Source organism: Mandrillus leucophaeus, unplaced genomic scaffold (genome assembly GCF_000951045.1).
Source record: "Mandrillus leucophaeus isolate KB7577 unplaced genomic scaffold, Mleu.le_1.0 Scaffold2, whole genome shotgun sequence".
NCBI lineage: Eukaryota > Metazoa > Chordata > Mammalia > Primates > Cercopithecidae > Mandrillus > Mandrillus leucophaeus.
The window spans coordinates 6,374,534-6,385,929 of NW_012102031.1; the positions used below are offsets into that span (position 1 = coordinate 6,374,534).

Genomic DNA, 11,396 nt, shown 5'->3' on the forward strand with positions numbered 1-11,396 from the left:
AAATTTGTTCTGCCCACAAGGCACCCCTGGAGTCTTTCTGAATCTGCTGTGATTCTGGGGACTGCCCAATTCACAAATTGTTTATTGCTCAATTAAACTCCTTCAAATTTAATTCAGCTGAAGTTTTTAACAGGGAGATAGAGGACAGGGAATGACAAATTTCCAGAACCAGCCAGCAAGAAACACTTTTCACACACACACACACACACACACACACACACACACACACTAGCAGATGCACTGGGTCTGAGCTGGGCATTGAAGCCTGAAGTAAGCCTGGCAGTAGCTGGGCTCAGGGAGCTCTCAGTCTAGTTGGAACACAAAGCTGTGAATCAGGAATTACAAGACGGGTAATAAAGGCAGGGGGACAAAGTTGAGTGGTGGGACAGACAGGCTGAGACATGCTCTGTTTGTGATAGAAGTAGGAGGTGGACAAATGCCTAGGCAGATAGGGGCAGGTCCTCGGTGAAACCCCACCTCCAAGCCAAAGACAGCTGAAAACCTGAAAGCCAAGCTACAAGTTAAATCCTCCGACTGGACTGGTTTGATAACTTGTCTTCCTATTTGGCATGCTTACCTCTGATTGGTCCTCACCATTCACCTATTTTACATATACCTCCCTACCTACCCTTTCCTGATTGGTTTTCCTACACCGTTGTGCCCACCTTTGAGTGGTGTTGTCCCTTTAACCTTTTTTGCATACTCACAAACCAATCAGCACACACTCCTCATTTTGAATCCATAAAGGGCCCCAGACCCAGCCACATGGCAAAACCTCCCCCGACAACCCACCTCCCACCCCTGAGTTCCCTTTCCACGGAAAGCCGTTTTCATCGCTCAGTAAAATTATTCTCAGCCCTCCTCACCCTCCAATGTCCAGTATATCTTCATTCTTCTTGGGCGAGGTACAAGAGCTTAGGAACCACCGAACATGGGTACAAGTTATAATACAGGCAAGCTGGGGTACGACAGCGAGGCCGAGTGAGACCTGGGCAAGGCATCCCTGGCTGGGGGCCCTGGCTTGCAAAGTGACCAAGAGGAAAAGTCCTACATCGTTTGGGCAGACACGGGGATTTCCAAAGAAGCTGGAGGGGCTGTGTTCTAAGAGGAACCCACACTTGAGTTAGTACTTGTTGGGTGACTCAGGGTCCCTGGTGTGGAGTCCTGATAAATGAGCAACGATGAGGAAGAAACCCCAGGTTGGGGAGGGGCCCAAGTCGGGAGAAAAATGAGCAACTGTTCTGAGAGACAGCTAATCACAAACAACTGGGCACAACGACCTCGTTCTGCTTGTTCTGCATGTAGCCCTCTTCAGCGTGACCCTATGAAACTTTCCTCTAGCGCCTGCCTCTTTGCAGACAGCCCCTTCTCTGCTCATTGTAATTGTAACCTTGCAACGTATTTTCATATCTTCTCTAATAAATCTGCCTTTCTGTACCTACAACTGGCTTGGTAAATTCCTTTACCTCCTGTGCCACCAGACCCAGAGAGCTGCTACCTGCGTCACCGGGCAGATGAAGGTACCCCTGCTCAGGACACCCAGCATGACCCATGGCCCAAATCACTGCATTTCAATGCTTTGGGCACACTGTCCCCGGAGCCAGGCTGCCCAACTTTTATTGATTGAGCACCCTGGGTGCAGGTCGCCTTGTTGGAGTTGGGAAAGGATTGTTTTCAAAAGAAGGAAAGGCTCCCTCTAGGAGCAAATGACTGCCTTGGTGCAAGGGTTCTGTGTGATCAAACATGTGAAATGCTTGTGAGACCCAAGCTACTGATGGTCTCCAGCCCTACTCCTTCCTTATGTAGTAGGTTCTCAGGGTTCCCCACCATGAAGGGCTCTGGGCCTAGCCATTTCCACCCAACACGGGCTCTTCCAACAGGCAATTCATGCCCCCAAGTTCCCCATGGGGGAACAAATGTCAACTCTGGATGGCCAATAGCTTCCCCGGCCCACTTCTGCTTCCTGTCCTCCCCCTAATAAGTTTTTTGTCATCTTCCATCTCAGGGACAGCCTCCTGCAGGCCTTGCTCACCTCAATGATCACCTACTACATGCATGGCTCTGGGCTGGGTTCTCAGGGGAAGACAGACGAGGGAGCTGCAGTCCTCCAGGAAAGGTCTCTCAGGACTCCAATGGGTGAGAACCGCACCTTCATTGTTCAGCTCCCAGATAAACAGACATTTTTCAGGGTCACCTCTGATTCAATCTCCCCCTGCCGCCAAATCAATTTATTTGGTTTATGGATTTTTCTGTTTTGCCAACCAACATGGATCATCTTACAACCACGTATGGATCTTTAGGTAACAGACTTACCTTTTGAGGGCAGGCTCTGAGCCACAGGACTACAGTTCAAATCCTGGCTCTGCCCCTTACCTGCTGGCAGACCTGGGGCAAGTTGTGTGACATCTCTGTGCCTTAGTTTCCTCAATGATGAAAATGATAAACGTAGTATCTTCCACTTCCATAGTATCTAAATGAATTGATCTTATAGGTCACTCAAACGGGGCCTGCCAGGAATAAGCTCTCGATCACTCTCAGTTATTTTTATGGGGAATTTGGTCTCTATTTAGTTTTTCACTCTCATGGCTAGAGATCAAATACAGGACGTTCAGTTATGTTGGAATTTCAGATAATAATAAACGATTTTTAAAAAGTGTGTTCTGTATCCTCCTTTCCCTCACTGTCTTTCCTCTTCCCCCTGCCCTCCTGGATTTTCCCAGAAGCGCCCTGCATCTCCCTCCATTGCGTGGTGTCCCACACGCCATCATGTACCCACTGCAGTGCCCCAAAGACCAAAGGCCCTTCTGTTTAGCAGAATTCATTTCCTTATGTTATAGGAATTATTTAAAAATTATTTGAGGCAGATAGAGAGGAAAAGGGGTCCTTGGGAAGTTTTCATTTCTGTCTTAAAAGCAGCTCCAAAAAACGTTTCTTGTCTAGCAGGAAAGCCCCGGCTCTTAGAGCCAGGCTGGCAACCTTTGATATGCAAATGTGGACCATTAGAAACCGGGTCCACCCAAACACGGGAATTCCCACCATCTTTTCCTTGCCCCTAGGTTTGCATGGCAGTATGGCCGCCCCCACATAGCCCCACCTGTGTAGAGCGTCATGGCATCCTGTATTTGCATATTAAAATGCTAGGGTGAAAGGGCCAGGTTTTTCAGGGGTTACATGAATGAGATGCCTGGTCAAACCAATCCCCTGAGCCCTATGCAAATCAGATACCGCCTCCTCTAGCATCCTCATATAACTGGCTAATTTTTGTGGCACTCGGTTTCCTCTCTCAGCTTCGGAGCCCCCCTCCATCTGTCCCTTCTTCCTTCTTTCTTGCCTATTAAACTCTCCACTCCTTAAAACCACTCCATGTGTTTCTGTGTCATTTTATTTAAATCGGGACAAGACTAAGGATCCTGCTGTTCCTTCAGTCACTGGAGCTGTATCACTTACAATAGCAATTGAGGTTTCAAAGAGCAACCCCTTCCTCCAGCTACACCAACATGCACACACAAATTCAGGGTTTCACTTTGTTTTATGTTACAGATATTTGATTGCAACTTTTCCCCTTTAACAGTGTCTGGATATTTTGGAATTAATATCTCGGACTTCTTTCTAATCCACATTGGTTCATCTTGTTCATTATGAACAGAGGATTCTACTTTACAACGTACTAAAATGTTGTCATGAATTTCAGGACCGTTGAACATTCAAGTTGTTTATCATTTTCTTTGACCACCAACATTGCTGTAATGAACAGGGATTTAAGAGCAAAAGTAACGAGAACACTTGCTTAACCACTTACGAAAACATATACAAGCAGAACAATCAAAATGGTGGATGCCATAGAGAGAACGAGGTAACAAAATAGGAAGCCTAGGGGCCGATGAAGTACATATACAAGGACTTCCTATGTCACTTCAGATACATGGAAAAAGAATTTCAATACCAAAAGGCACCTCCATCTCACATCTGTACATTCAAAAATAATTAAAATTTTACATGAAAAGTTGAAAACACAAAATGAACTAGAAAAAATTATATAAATTAGGACAAACGCTGCTTTGCAGTGGGAAGACCTTTGTAAATTTGACAGTAAAAGTGAAGAAGGAGTTTACTAGGGATCTGTTTGACATTACAGAAGCATTCACATTTGTACACCATAAAACCTCAAATACAACATTATAAGACAAACTACAGATTTGGGGGGAAAACACTCCATCATCCATGAAAGACCGTATGTTAATAGTTGAAAAAACTTAATCAGAAAATGATAGCACCCAACAGAAGAAAAATCTTAATGGGCTTGGCCCAGTTAAAAACTACCCATCAATGCCTAAGATGCCTATAAAAAAATGTGCAAACTGGATAACAAAAATAATGCAAATTAAAGCAATTTAATGCCATTATTTTTCATGTATCTGAAAGGCCAAGATTTAAAAGAAATGTAATCCTTGGTGTAGGCCCAGGCATTGACCAGCAGCCCCTCATCTGTGGCTGGTGGGAGTGAGAGTTGCCCAGTCTATCTGGAAGAGTGGCCACCTGGGCCATTTGGACCAAAGGCCCTAAAGCTTATATGCCTTTGGGGCATTTTCCTTTGTTAGGCAGTTTCCCCCAACTTTTCTGCAGTAGACGTGGGTTCTCGACTCCTCTCCTGATGTTCCCCAGGTCCCACCAGCCTGCCCATCACTTGGGCCGTTAACTTCTCTACATGACATGGGGTCTCAGGGGACTGGAGGTCCCGCAGACATCACCAGCAGGGCTCCCCAGAAGCTCTCAGTCTCTCATGTACATCCCTTGCACCCCACCCCCCGCATTACCATGCCCATTTCTCAGAATGACAATCGAGGCTAGTCTGAATTCCCTGAGCCTCACTGAGCGTGCCCAATCCTGTGCCACTCTTCCAAGCCCTAACCCTCACTGTGCCCAAGTGGTGCCTCCTGCCTCTGCACCCAGATGAGAATCATGTCATGTGCATCAGCACCTGCCGGGGACAGGCAGCCCACATAAATCCTAAACACAACCAGACGTGTCTCAGTCTGACAAGGCTCTGCTCAGACCTCAGCCTCACTCTCATAATAAATCAGTGGAAAAAGAAGGAAGAAAAATGGCAAAAGCAAGGAAACCTGATTTAAAAAAATGAGGGGGAGATGGAATGAGTATGTCTAGAAAGTTCTAATAATTCAGAACCTACAAATAAGTTAACTTGCGGGGAAAAATGTGTGCACGTACGTGTGTGTGTGTGTGAGTGCAGGGAGAGAAGTGATTTGCCGAAGGTCAGGGGGTCTGGAGCAAGGCTAACTCCTTTCCCAGGCCTCCAGCTACCTCGACAGGAGGCTGCCCCTTGGCTTTGCAGAAATGACTGAGGAAGGTCAGGCGGGAGGGAAGGTAAGCCCTCTCCGTCCCCTTGCCTGTCTAGGTCTGAGGGTCTCAACACACCTCCCCAGGCTTGTTGACCTCCCAAGGGGGCAGAGACAGGTAGTCCTGCTGCTTCAGGACTTTGAACAGCTGAATGACGGGCACCTGGGGCACAGCCTGGCCTGGGGGCTTCTTGACTTGACAAGCCTGGTCTAGATCCCTGATCTCAGGACAGGGTCCTGGGGAAGAGGGTTTACTCCGTGGTGAGAGAGGGCCGGGGCTCAGGCCGGGGAGGAAGCAATAGTCGCCCACCTGCTGCAGGACAAGGAGGCCCTCGGGCTGTGGGGATGTTGGGGACACATCTGCCCGGCGTTCCCCTGGATTCAGGACAGGGCTTCTGACCTCAGGGGGGACAAGATTGTTCACTGGGGACTTGGGGGACTGGCCCTCAGTTGGAGGGAGCTCCACATAGCCCTCAAACCCTGACTTCACAGGGCCTGGGGCTCCAGGGGTTCCACTGGCCAGCCCAGGACAGAAGCTGGGGGTCTGGTCTGAGGGGATGCCCGGAGAGGGAACCAGGGAGACAGCCGAGGCCCCTGAGTGTGGGGGGAGTACCAGGTCTGCAGAGGAGACGTAACCAGAGGCCACTCCAGGGTCCTCAGGAACCCCAGAGCTCGCGGGTATAGCCACAGGACTGTCCTTTGGGTCCTGTCCTCCCACCCTTGGTCCAAGAGCAGGAGGGGCAGGGTCTCCCCCGGACTCCAGGGAGGAACTCCCTGCAGCCGCCTGGCTCGGCCTCCTCTCCACGTCCATGGCCTGGCCATGTCCCATCGCCTGGGCCAGAGGGACCAGCTGCACCTGCCCCCCAGCAGGCAGACACAGGTACTCCAGGGACCCCGGAGGTGGGGACTTCTGGCTCCCACACGCCTGTGGGGGCTCTGGCTGGCCCAGGATGTCAGGCAGGGAGCGGCTGTGGGGCGGCCCCAGGTAGGGCCCATTGAAGTCAAAGCTGGAAACCTGCTTCTCAGGCGTGTGGGAGGAGGCAGGTGGGCCTGGCTGGGGGCTGGGGGGCTGCTCTGTGGGCAGATCTGAGGCAGCTGGAGTCGTGTCAGGCCCAGATGGTGGATCACAGGCATGCCTGAGGTCCTCTATGGTGAGAGGTGACACCTCGCTGTCCCCGAGTCCTACAGGGAACACCCTGTGGGAAGAACATGGGCCAAAGAGTTGGGACCACCCTGGGCAGATGATTCGGCTCAGGCACAAGGTGGGGTGGAGATGGTTCTCTGGGAGCCCTGATGTCCCCCAGAGCTCACAGTGAGAACCTGAGCAGGGCAGGGCTGAGGGAGCAGGGACCCCAGAGAAGAACACGGGACATGAATTCAGTCTGTCTGTGGCTCGGGAGCTCCATCCTCCATGCTGAGCTCAAGGTCTTCCTCCGCAAGGCTGGAACCCTCTCCCTTTTGACCTTAAAGTCCATCCTCCTTCAGCACCAGGCTCATGCCCAGCCTGTGCACTGGGCCACCCTTCCATCATTCTATCAACCGTGCCACCCCCTTCTGCCTGCCGAGTCGGTGGTGAGCTGCCGGCTCAGGCACTGAGTTCCCGGGAGTTTACAGACCCAGCTACCCCATGAGGCCTCTGCAGTGACACCTCTGAGCCAACAGGGGAGGGGAAGGCCATCTGTTTCCCTCTTTCACTTCTGGTCACTTACTTTGTCTGGCCCTCCCTAGCCTGGAAAGGGGAAGTTCTTCCTCACATCCACCCCAGGTGCCTCCTGCTTTAGTACAAACCTGTCCCCTTGGATCCCTTCACAGTGAGCCACAAACAACCTCACCTGAGTCCCAATTTGCACAATGGGGTCAGCTCCCTGTATGCTCCCCAGAGGTCAGGAGTGATCCATGAGCCCAGACACTCACCCCTCCAGCTCAGGGAAGCGGCTGTCCCACGGCCCCTGGTGTGGGGGGCTCCCGCTGGTGAAGGCCATCATGCTGCCTGGGGTCCAAAGCTCTGCACTCCCGTTCTGCAAGGGAGGGACATTTGGGCCTGTGGGCATCAGGAGGCCCCCGAGGTGGGGGCAAGGCAGAGGGGGATGGGGGTGCAGGGAGATTCAAGGAGACCCCAGACAAGAGAAGCATCTCCACTTCTTCAGGACTGGCCATGGCCTTTTGACACCAGCAAAGTGAGGCCCAGATAGGGGTCTGGGACTTCCCGCATGTCCCTGATACCTGAAGACAGGGTCCTTTTCCTGTGATTTTCCTAACCTGGAGTGCCTGTCTCCATGCTCGCCCACATTTCTCCTCCACACCAGCCAAGAGAGATCCCTCCACAGGCAAAGCTGGCCCCGCCTGCCTGACTAAAGGGCTCCCATGCTGGTGTCTTCCCCATGGTCACCTCAGCCTCCCGCCATGGCCCCCAGCCTCCTGTCCCATGCCCTCAGCTCCCTTCCTGAAAGGTTTCCGTCTCCACCCTCAAGATGCCCTAAGCCTGAGATGCCCTGAGCCTGAGCAACTTTTGCCACCTGGCACCACTCGGACCCTCACAGCTCAGCCCAGGTGTCTTGTCCTTGGGGAGCCCTTCTGCCTCCTGACACCCCATCCATCCTGGTAGCAGGACCCCCCCGCCGTGAGCCCACCCTGTCCCGGGCAGCCCCACACTCAGTTCTGTCCACTGGGCTCCATGCAGAGCTCTGGCAGGCAGGGCCAGGCATGGGCACTGCAGGAAATCCCAGGAATGAATTTCCAAGTGCTGGCCCCGCTCCCAAAGCTCCCAAAGCCCCCCTCCAGCCCACCTACATCCCTACCACCCAAAACCCACTGGAAGGGAAGGAGGAGGTGGGGACAGAGACAAGAAAGGCAGGAACAGAGAAGCCCCCACCCCACCCCTCGCAGCCAGTTCCTACCTGGAACAGGTGGCTCTTGCTGGGGTTGGGGATCCTCTCCTCCCACTTTCTACGCAGCCTGGAAGACACCAGGGAGGTGACAGCCATCAGAGAACTCAGGGCCAGTTGCTCCCATGCTCGTGTCCAGAGGGGAAACTGAGGCCCAGGAAGTGAGTGGCAGAGCAGGACCTGGAGGGAGCTGGGTGGGATTCCCTGGTGCCCTCTGGGGTCTCGGCTACCACCTCCAGCCCCACAGAGTCCCCTCACCTGTACCCGTAGATGCCACAGAAGCGGAGGGCCAAGAGCACAGCGATGGTGAGGAAGATCACAGCGAGAGCCAGCACCCACATGGGCAGCACTTCCAGCAGCCGGGGAGGAAGAGGAGTGTCAGCATCAGGGAGGGAAATCGACCTCAGGGCAGGGAGTGGGGTTGGCGCAGTATTCCCTGAGAGCCTGCTCTGTGCAGGCCTAGGGCTCTGGAACTTACTGCTTTGGGGGATTAGTAGAGAGAGGCCAGATCCATGCTGAGAAGGGCATTGATCTGAACCCCCACAGTGTTCAAAGTGCTGGGAGGACACCGGAGAGTCAGATCCTTTCCAGGATCTACAGCACAGAAGGTGCTACAGGGAGGGCAAGTACCACACAGTTCATGGCAATCACAGGGGACTTCCTGAAGGAGGTGGCATATTAGCTGGGCCTCTAGTAATAGGAAGGATTAGAGAGGTGGAGATGGGGAAAGGCATGCTGGCAGAGACACCAGCAGGTGCAAAGGCCCCTCTGGAGGCCCCTGATCCCTCCTGCTGCCCAGCCCTGAGCTCCCAGACCAGGTTCCTCAGGACTCCCCTCTTGGTCCTCCCTTGGGCCCATTGGTCCGGCCTCGTTTCTGCCTGGTTGTGGCCCTCTTCCTGGGCCCCTCTACCAAGCCTGACTGTGTACTTGGGTTGCTCCCAATATCTCCTGTATCCTTACTCCCTCTGAAACGACCCCTTGGACTTGTCTTGTTCTACAGGAGTCACCTGGTGGTCACTATGGTGAAAGGTGAGGGGTCAGTGCACGAGGCAAGTGCAGGGAGGTGGGAAGATGAAGGAATCACAGCAAAACCTTGCAATCCAAGGACCCAGTCTGCGGCTCTAGATTTTCTTGCTTCCATGGTAACAGGAAACTCGGGCGGAGCAACCACAAAAACTTGGTAGTCCCAAAAGCTAAGAAATCAAGGGCCATATTAACAGAGGCCTAAGTCCCTGTTTAAAGGAGGAGTGATCACGAGACCTGCTCTCCTCTGCTCCCTCAAGTCCTCACTTGCAGTCTGTATTGCACACCAGGTGTCACTTTCCAATGACTAGTGGCCCAAGGGAGGGAAGGAGGCCTGAATGGGGTGGGGTCTGGAGCCCCACATCTGTGCCCACACAGCCTGCACTCTCTGCCCAGCTGCGCTGTCTCATGAAGAGTGGATGGAGAACTTCTGACTCCACGTCCAGTTTCTGCCTGCTTTACCCTTTGCCTCTTTCAACTTGCGGGTCTGCCGACCAGGTGGGAGGTGCTGTTTGCAAAGGCCTTCCCTTTCTATTTGGCCACCATCTAATTGGGGAGAGGGCTCACCAACAAGTTGTTGCAGGTCTACTACAGCTATTGCATTGAGGATTATATGGCAGTGAGAAACTAGGAGCTGGTCCTGGCCAGAAGCTCTGGACTCCAGCCTTCACCTACCCGACTCGGTGTCCCAGGAGCACACCTCACTCCAGTCGCTCCAGGTTCCATTGTAGCCGGTGCGGGAGGTCCTGACCCTCACCCTGGCCCAGTATCTGGTGGAGGGCTCCAGGGCTGGCAGGGCCATGCTGTGGGCGTTCTGGAGAGTCTCAGTCTTGCTGTCCTGTGGGTTGGCGCTGAGGGTGAGACCTGGCCCGGTGCCTGTGGGAGCGGCTGCAAATCCCTCCCACCTAGACCCTCAGCTTCGCGGGCTCCCAGCTTCTGCCATGCCCCAGGCCCGCTGCGGCTTCTCTCTCACCACCGTGGATCCTCCCTAAGGTCCCACCCAGGGAAAGCACTTCGGATGGCACCGGGGACTCCGCCTCTCAATGCAGGCCCTGACATTGACAACACTAAGGCCCGGAACCCTGAAACCACCTGTCCCACCATCTTTTGAGCCTTCTCAGCACACCCACATTATGGCCTTTCCAGGAATGCAGTGCAGGCTGACTGGACTCTGGACCCTGATAATGGGAGTTCAGGACCCCAGGCCCGCTCCTGGCTCCACCACAGGCCCACCTCCCTCCTAGCCTCAGTTGCCCCATTTCTAGTCTGAAGGTCTGGAGTTGGTTCTGTGGTTTCTGTTCCGGGCTCTGGAAGCAGGGGACTGAGCCCTGGCCTGGGCGCACCCCCGACTCATCAGAAAGCAGCTCTGTCTGAGCCTCCATGTGTGTCCAGATGAGATTCCTCTGAGGAAATAACCCCAAACTTTCATGACTTTTGAAAACCTTCTTCCCAGTGCCCTTTCAACCCCTCCCTGTCCAGAGGGTCCTCTGTTCCCTGGGAACTCAGGGTCAGCTATTCGTGTTGGCCAAGCCACGCCACTTTTCCGAACCTCAGTTACTTCACCAAGAGATGGAACAGTGACCTGCTAACCACATAGCCTAGTGATCACCACGTCCCCGTGGCTACCTCTCACTGGTCACCTGCCAAGGGCCCGACACCTTGCAGTTGGAACACCGCTGGTTGCTTTCTCCTCTCTCGCCCTCCCCAGTGTTTCTCCCCTCCCTGGGCAAAGGGCCTCACCTTCCACGTGGCCGTGTCTTTCGTGTACTGGATCTCAAATGTGTGGTCTATGTGTTCGTATTGCATTTTCATTGTTTCCCAGCGCAGACTGTAGCTGTCTCCATCCCTGGTCACGTTGAGGGATGGAGGGGCCATCTGGACTGGAGGGAGGGACACTGTTAGGACAGTCATCACACCCACCCTCCAACAGAACATTCCCCGTGTCTCATGCTAGACACTGGGGCTGTCTCCACTGGCACAAGACCCCAGGTTCTGTCCGTGGTTCATCCTTTTCATCCCCACTTCACTATATCATGTTTTGACCTGAGTGGTATCCTCTTGGGAGATGCTGAGATACACTTGTTTTGTAGCGATGTGGCCCAGTGCTTGCATCACTCCTATTTTTTTTTTTTTT

The 11,396-nt window shown here is 53.2% G+C and overlaps 1 protein-coding gene across 3 annotated transcripts in view; it reads right to left on the minus strand.

Annotated features, from left to right (window-relative positions):
* Positions 1 to 3,517: 3,517 nt before the first annotated feature.
* CSF2RB (colony stimulating factor 2 receptor, beta, low-affinity (granulocyte-macrophage)) overlaps positions 3,518 to 11,396 on the minus strand; it is a 39,875-nt gene continuing 31,996 nt past the window's right edge. For all 3 annotated transcript variants that reach the window (XM_011978930.1, XM_011978929.1, XM_011978931.1), the window contains 6 exons: positions 11,003 to 11,142; positions 9,938 to 10,100; positions 8,498 to 8,588; positions 8,252 to 8,309; positions 7,269 to 7,372; positions 3,518 to 6,550 (listed from right to left, as the gene is read on the minus strand). In XM_011978930.1, the coding sequence (XP_011834320.1) occupies positions 5,425 to 6,550; positions 7,269 to 7,372; positions 8,252 to 8,309; positions 8,498 to 8,588; positions 9,938 to 10,100; positions 11,003 to 11,142 (1,682 nt within the window). In that variant the 3' untranslated portion in view covers positions 3,518 to 5,424. The remainder of the gene's footprint in view (positions 6,551 to 7,268; positions 7,373 to 8,251; positions 8,310 to 8,497; positions 8,589 to 9,937; positions 10,101 to 11,002; positions 11,143 to 11,396) is intronic.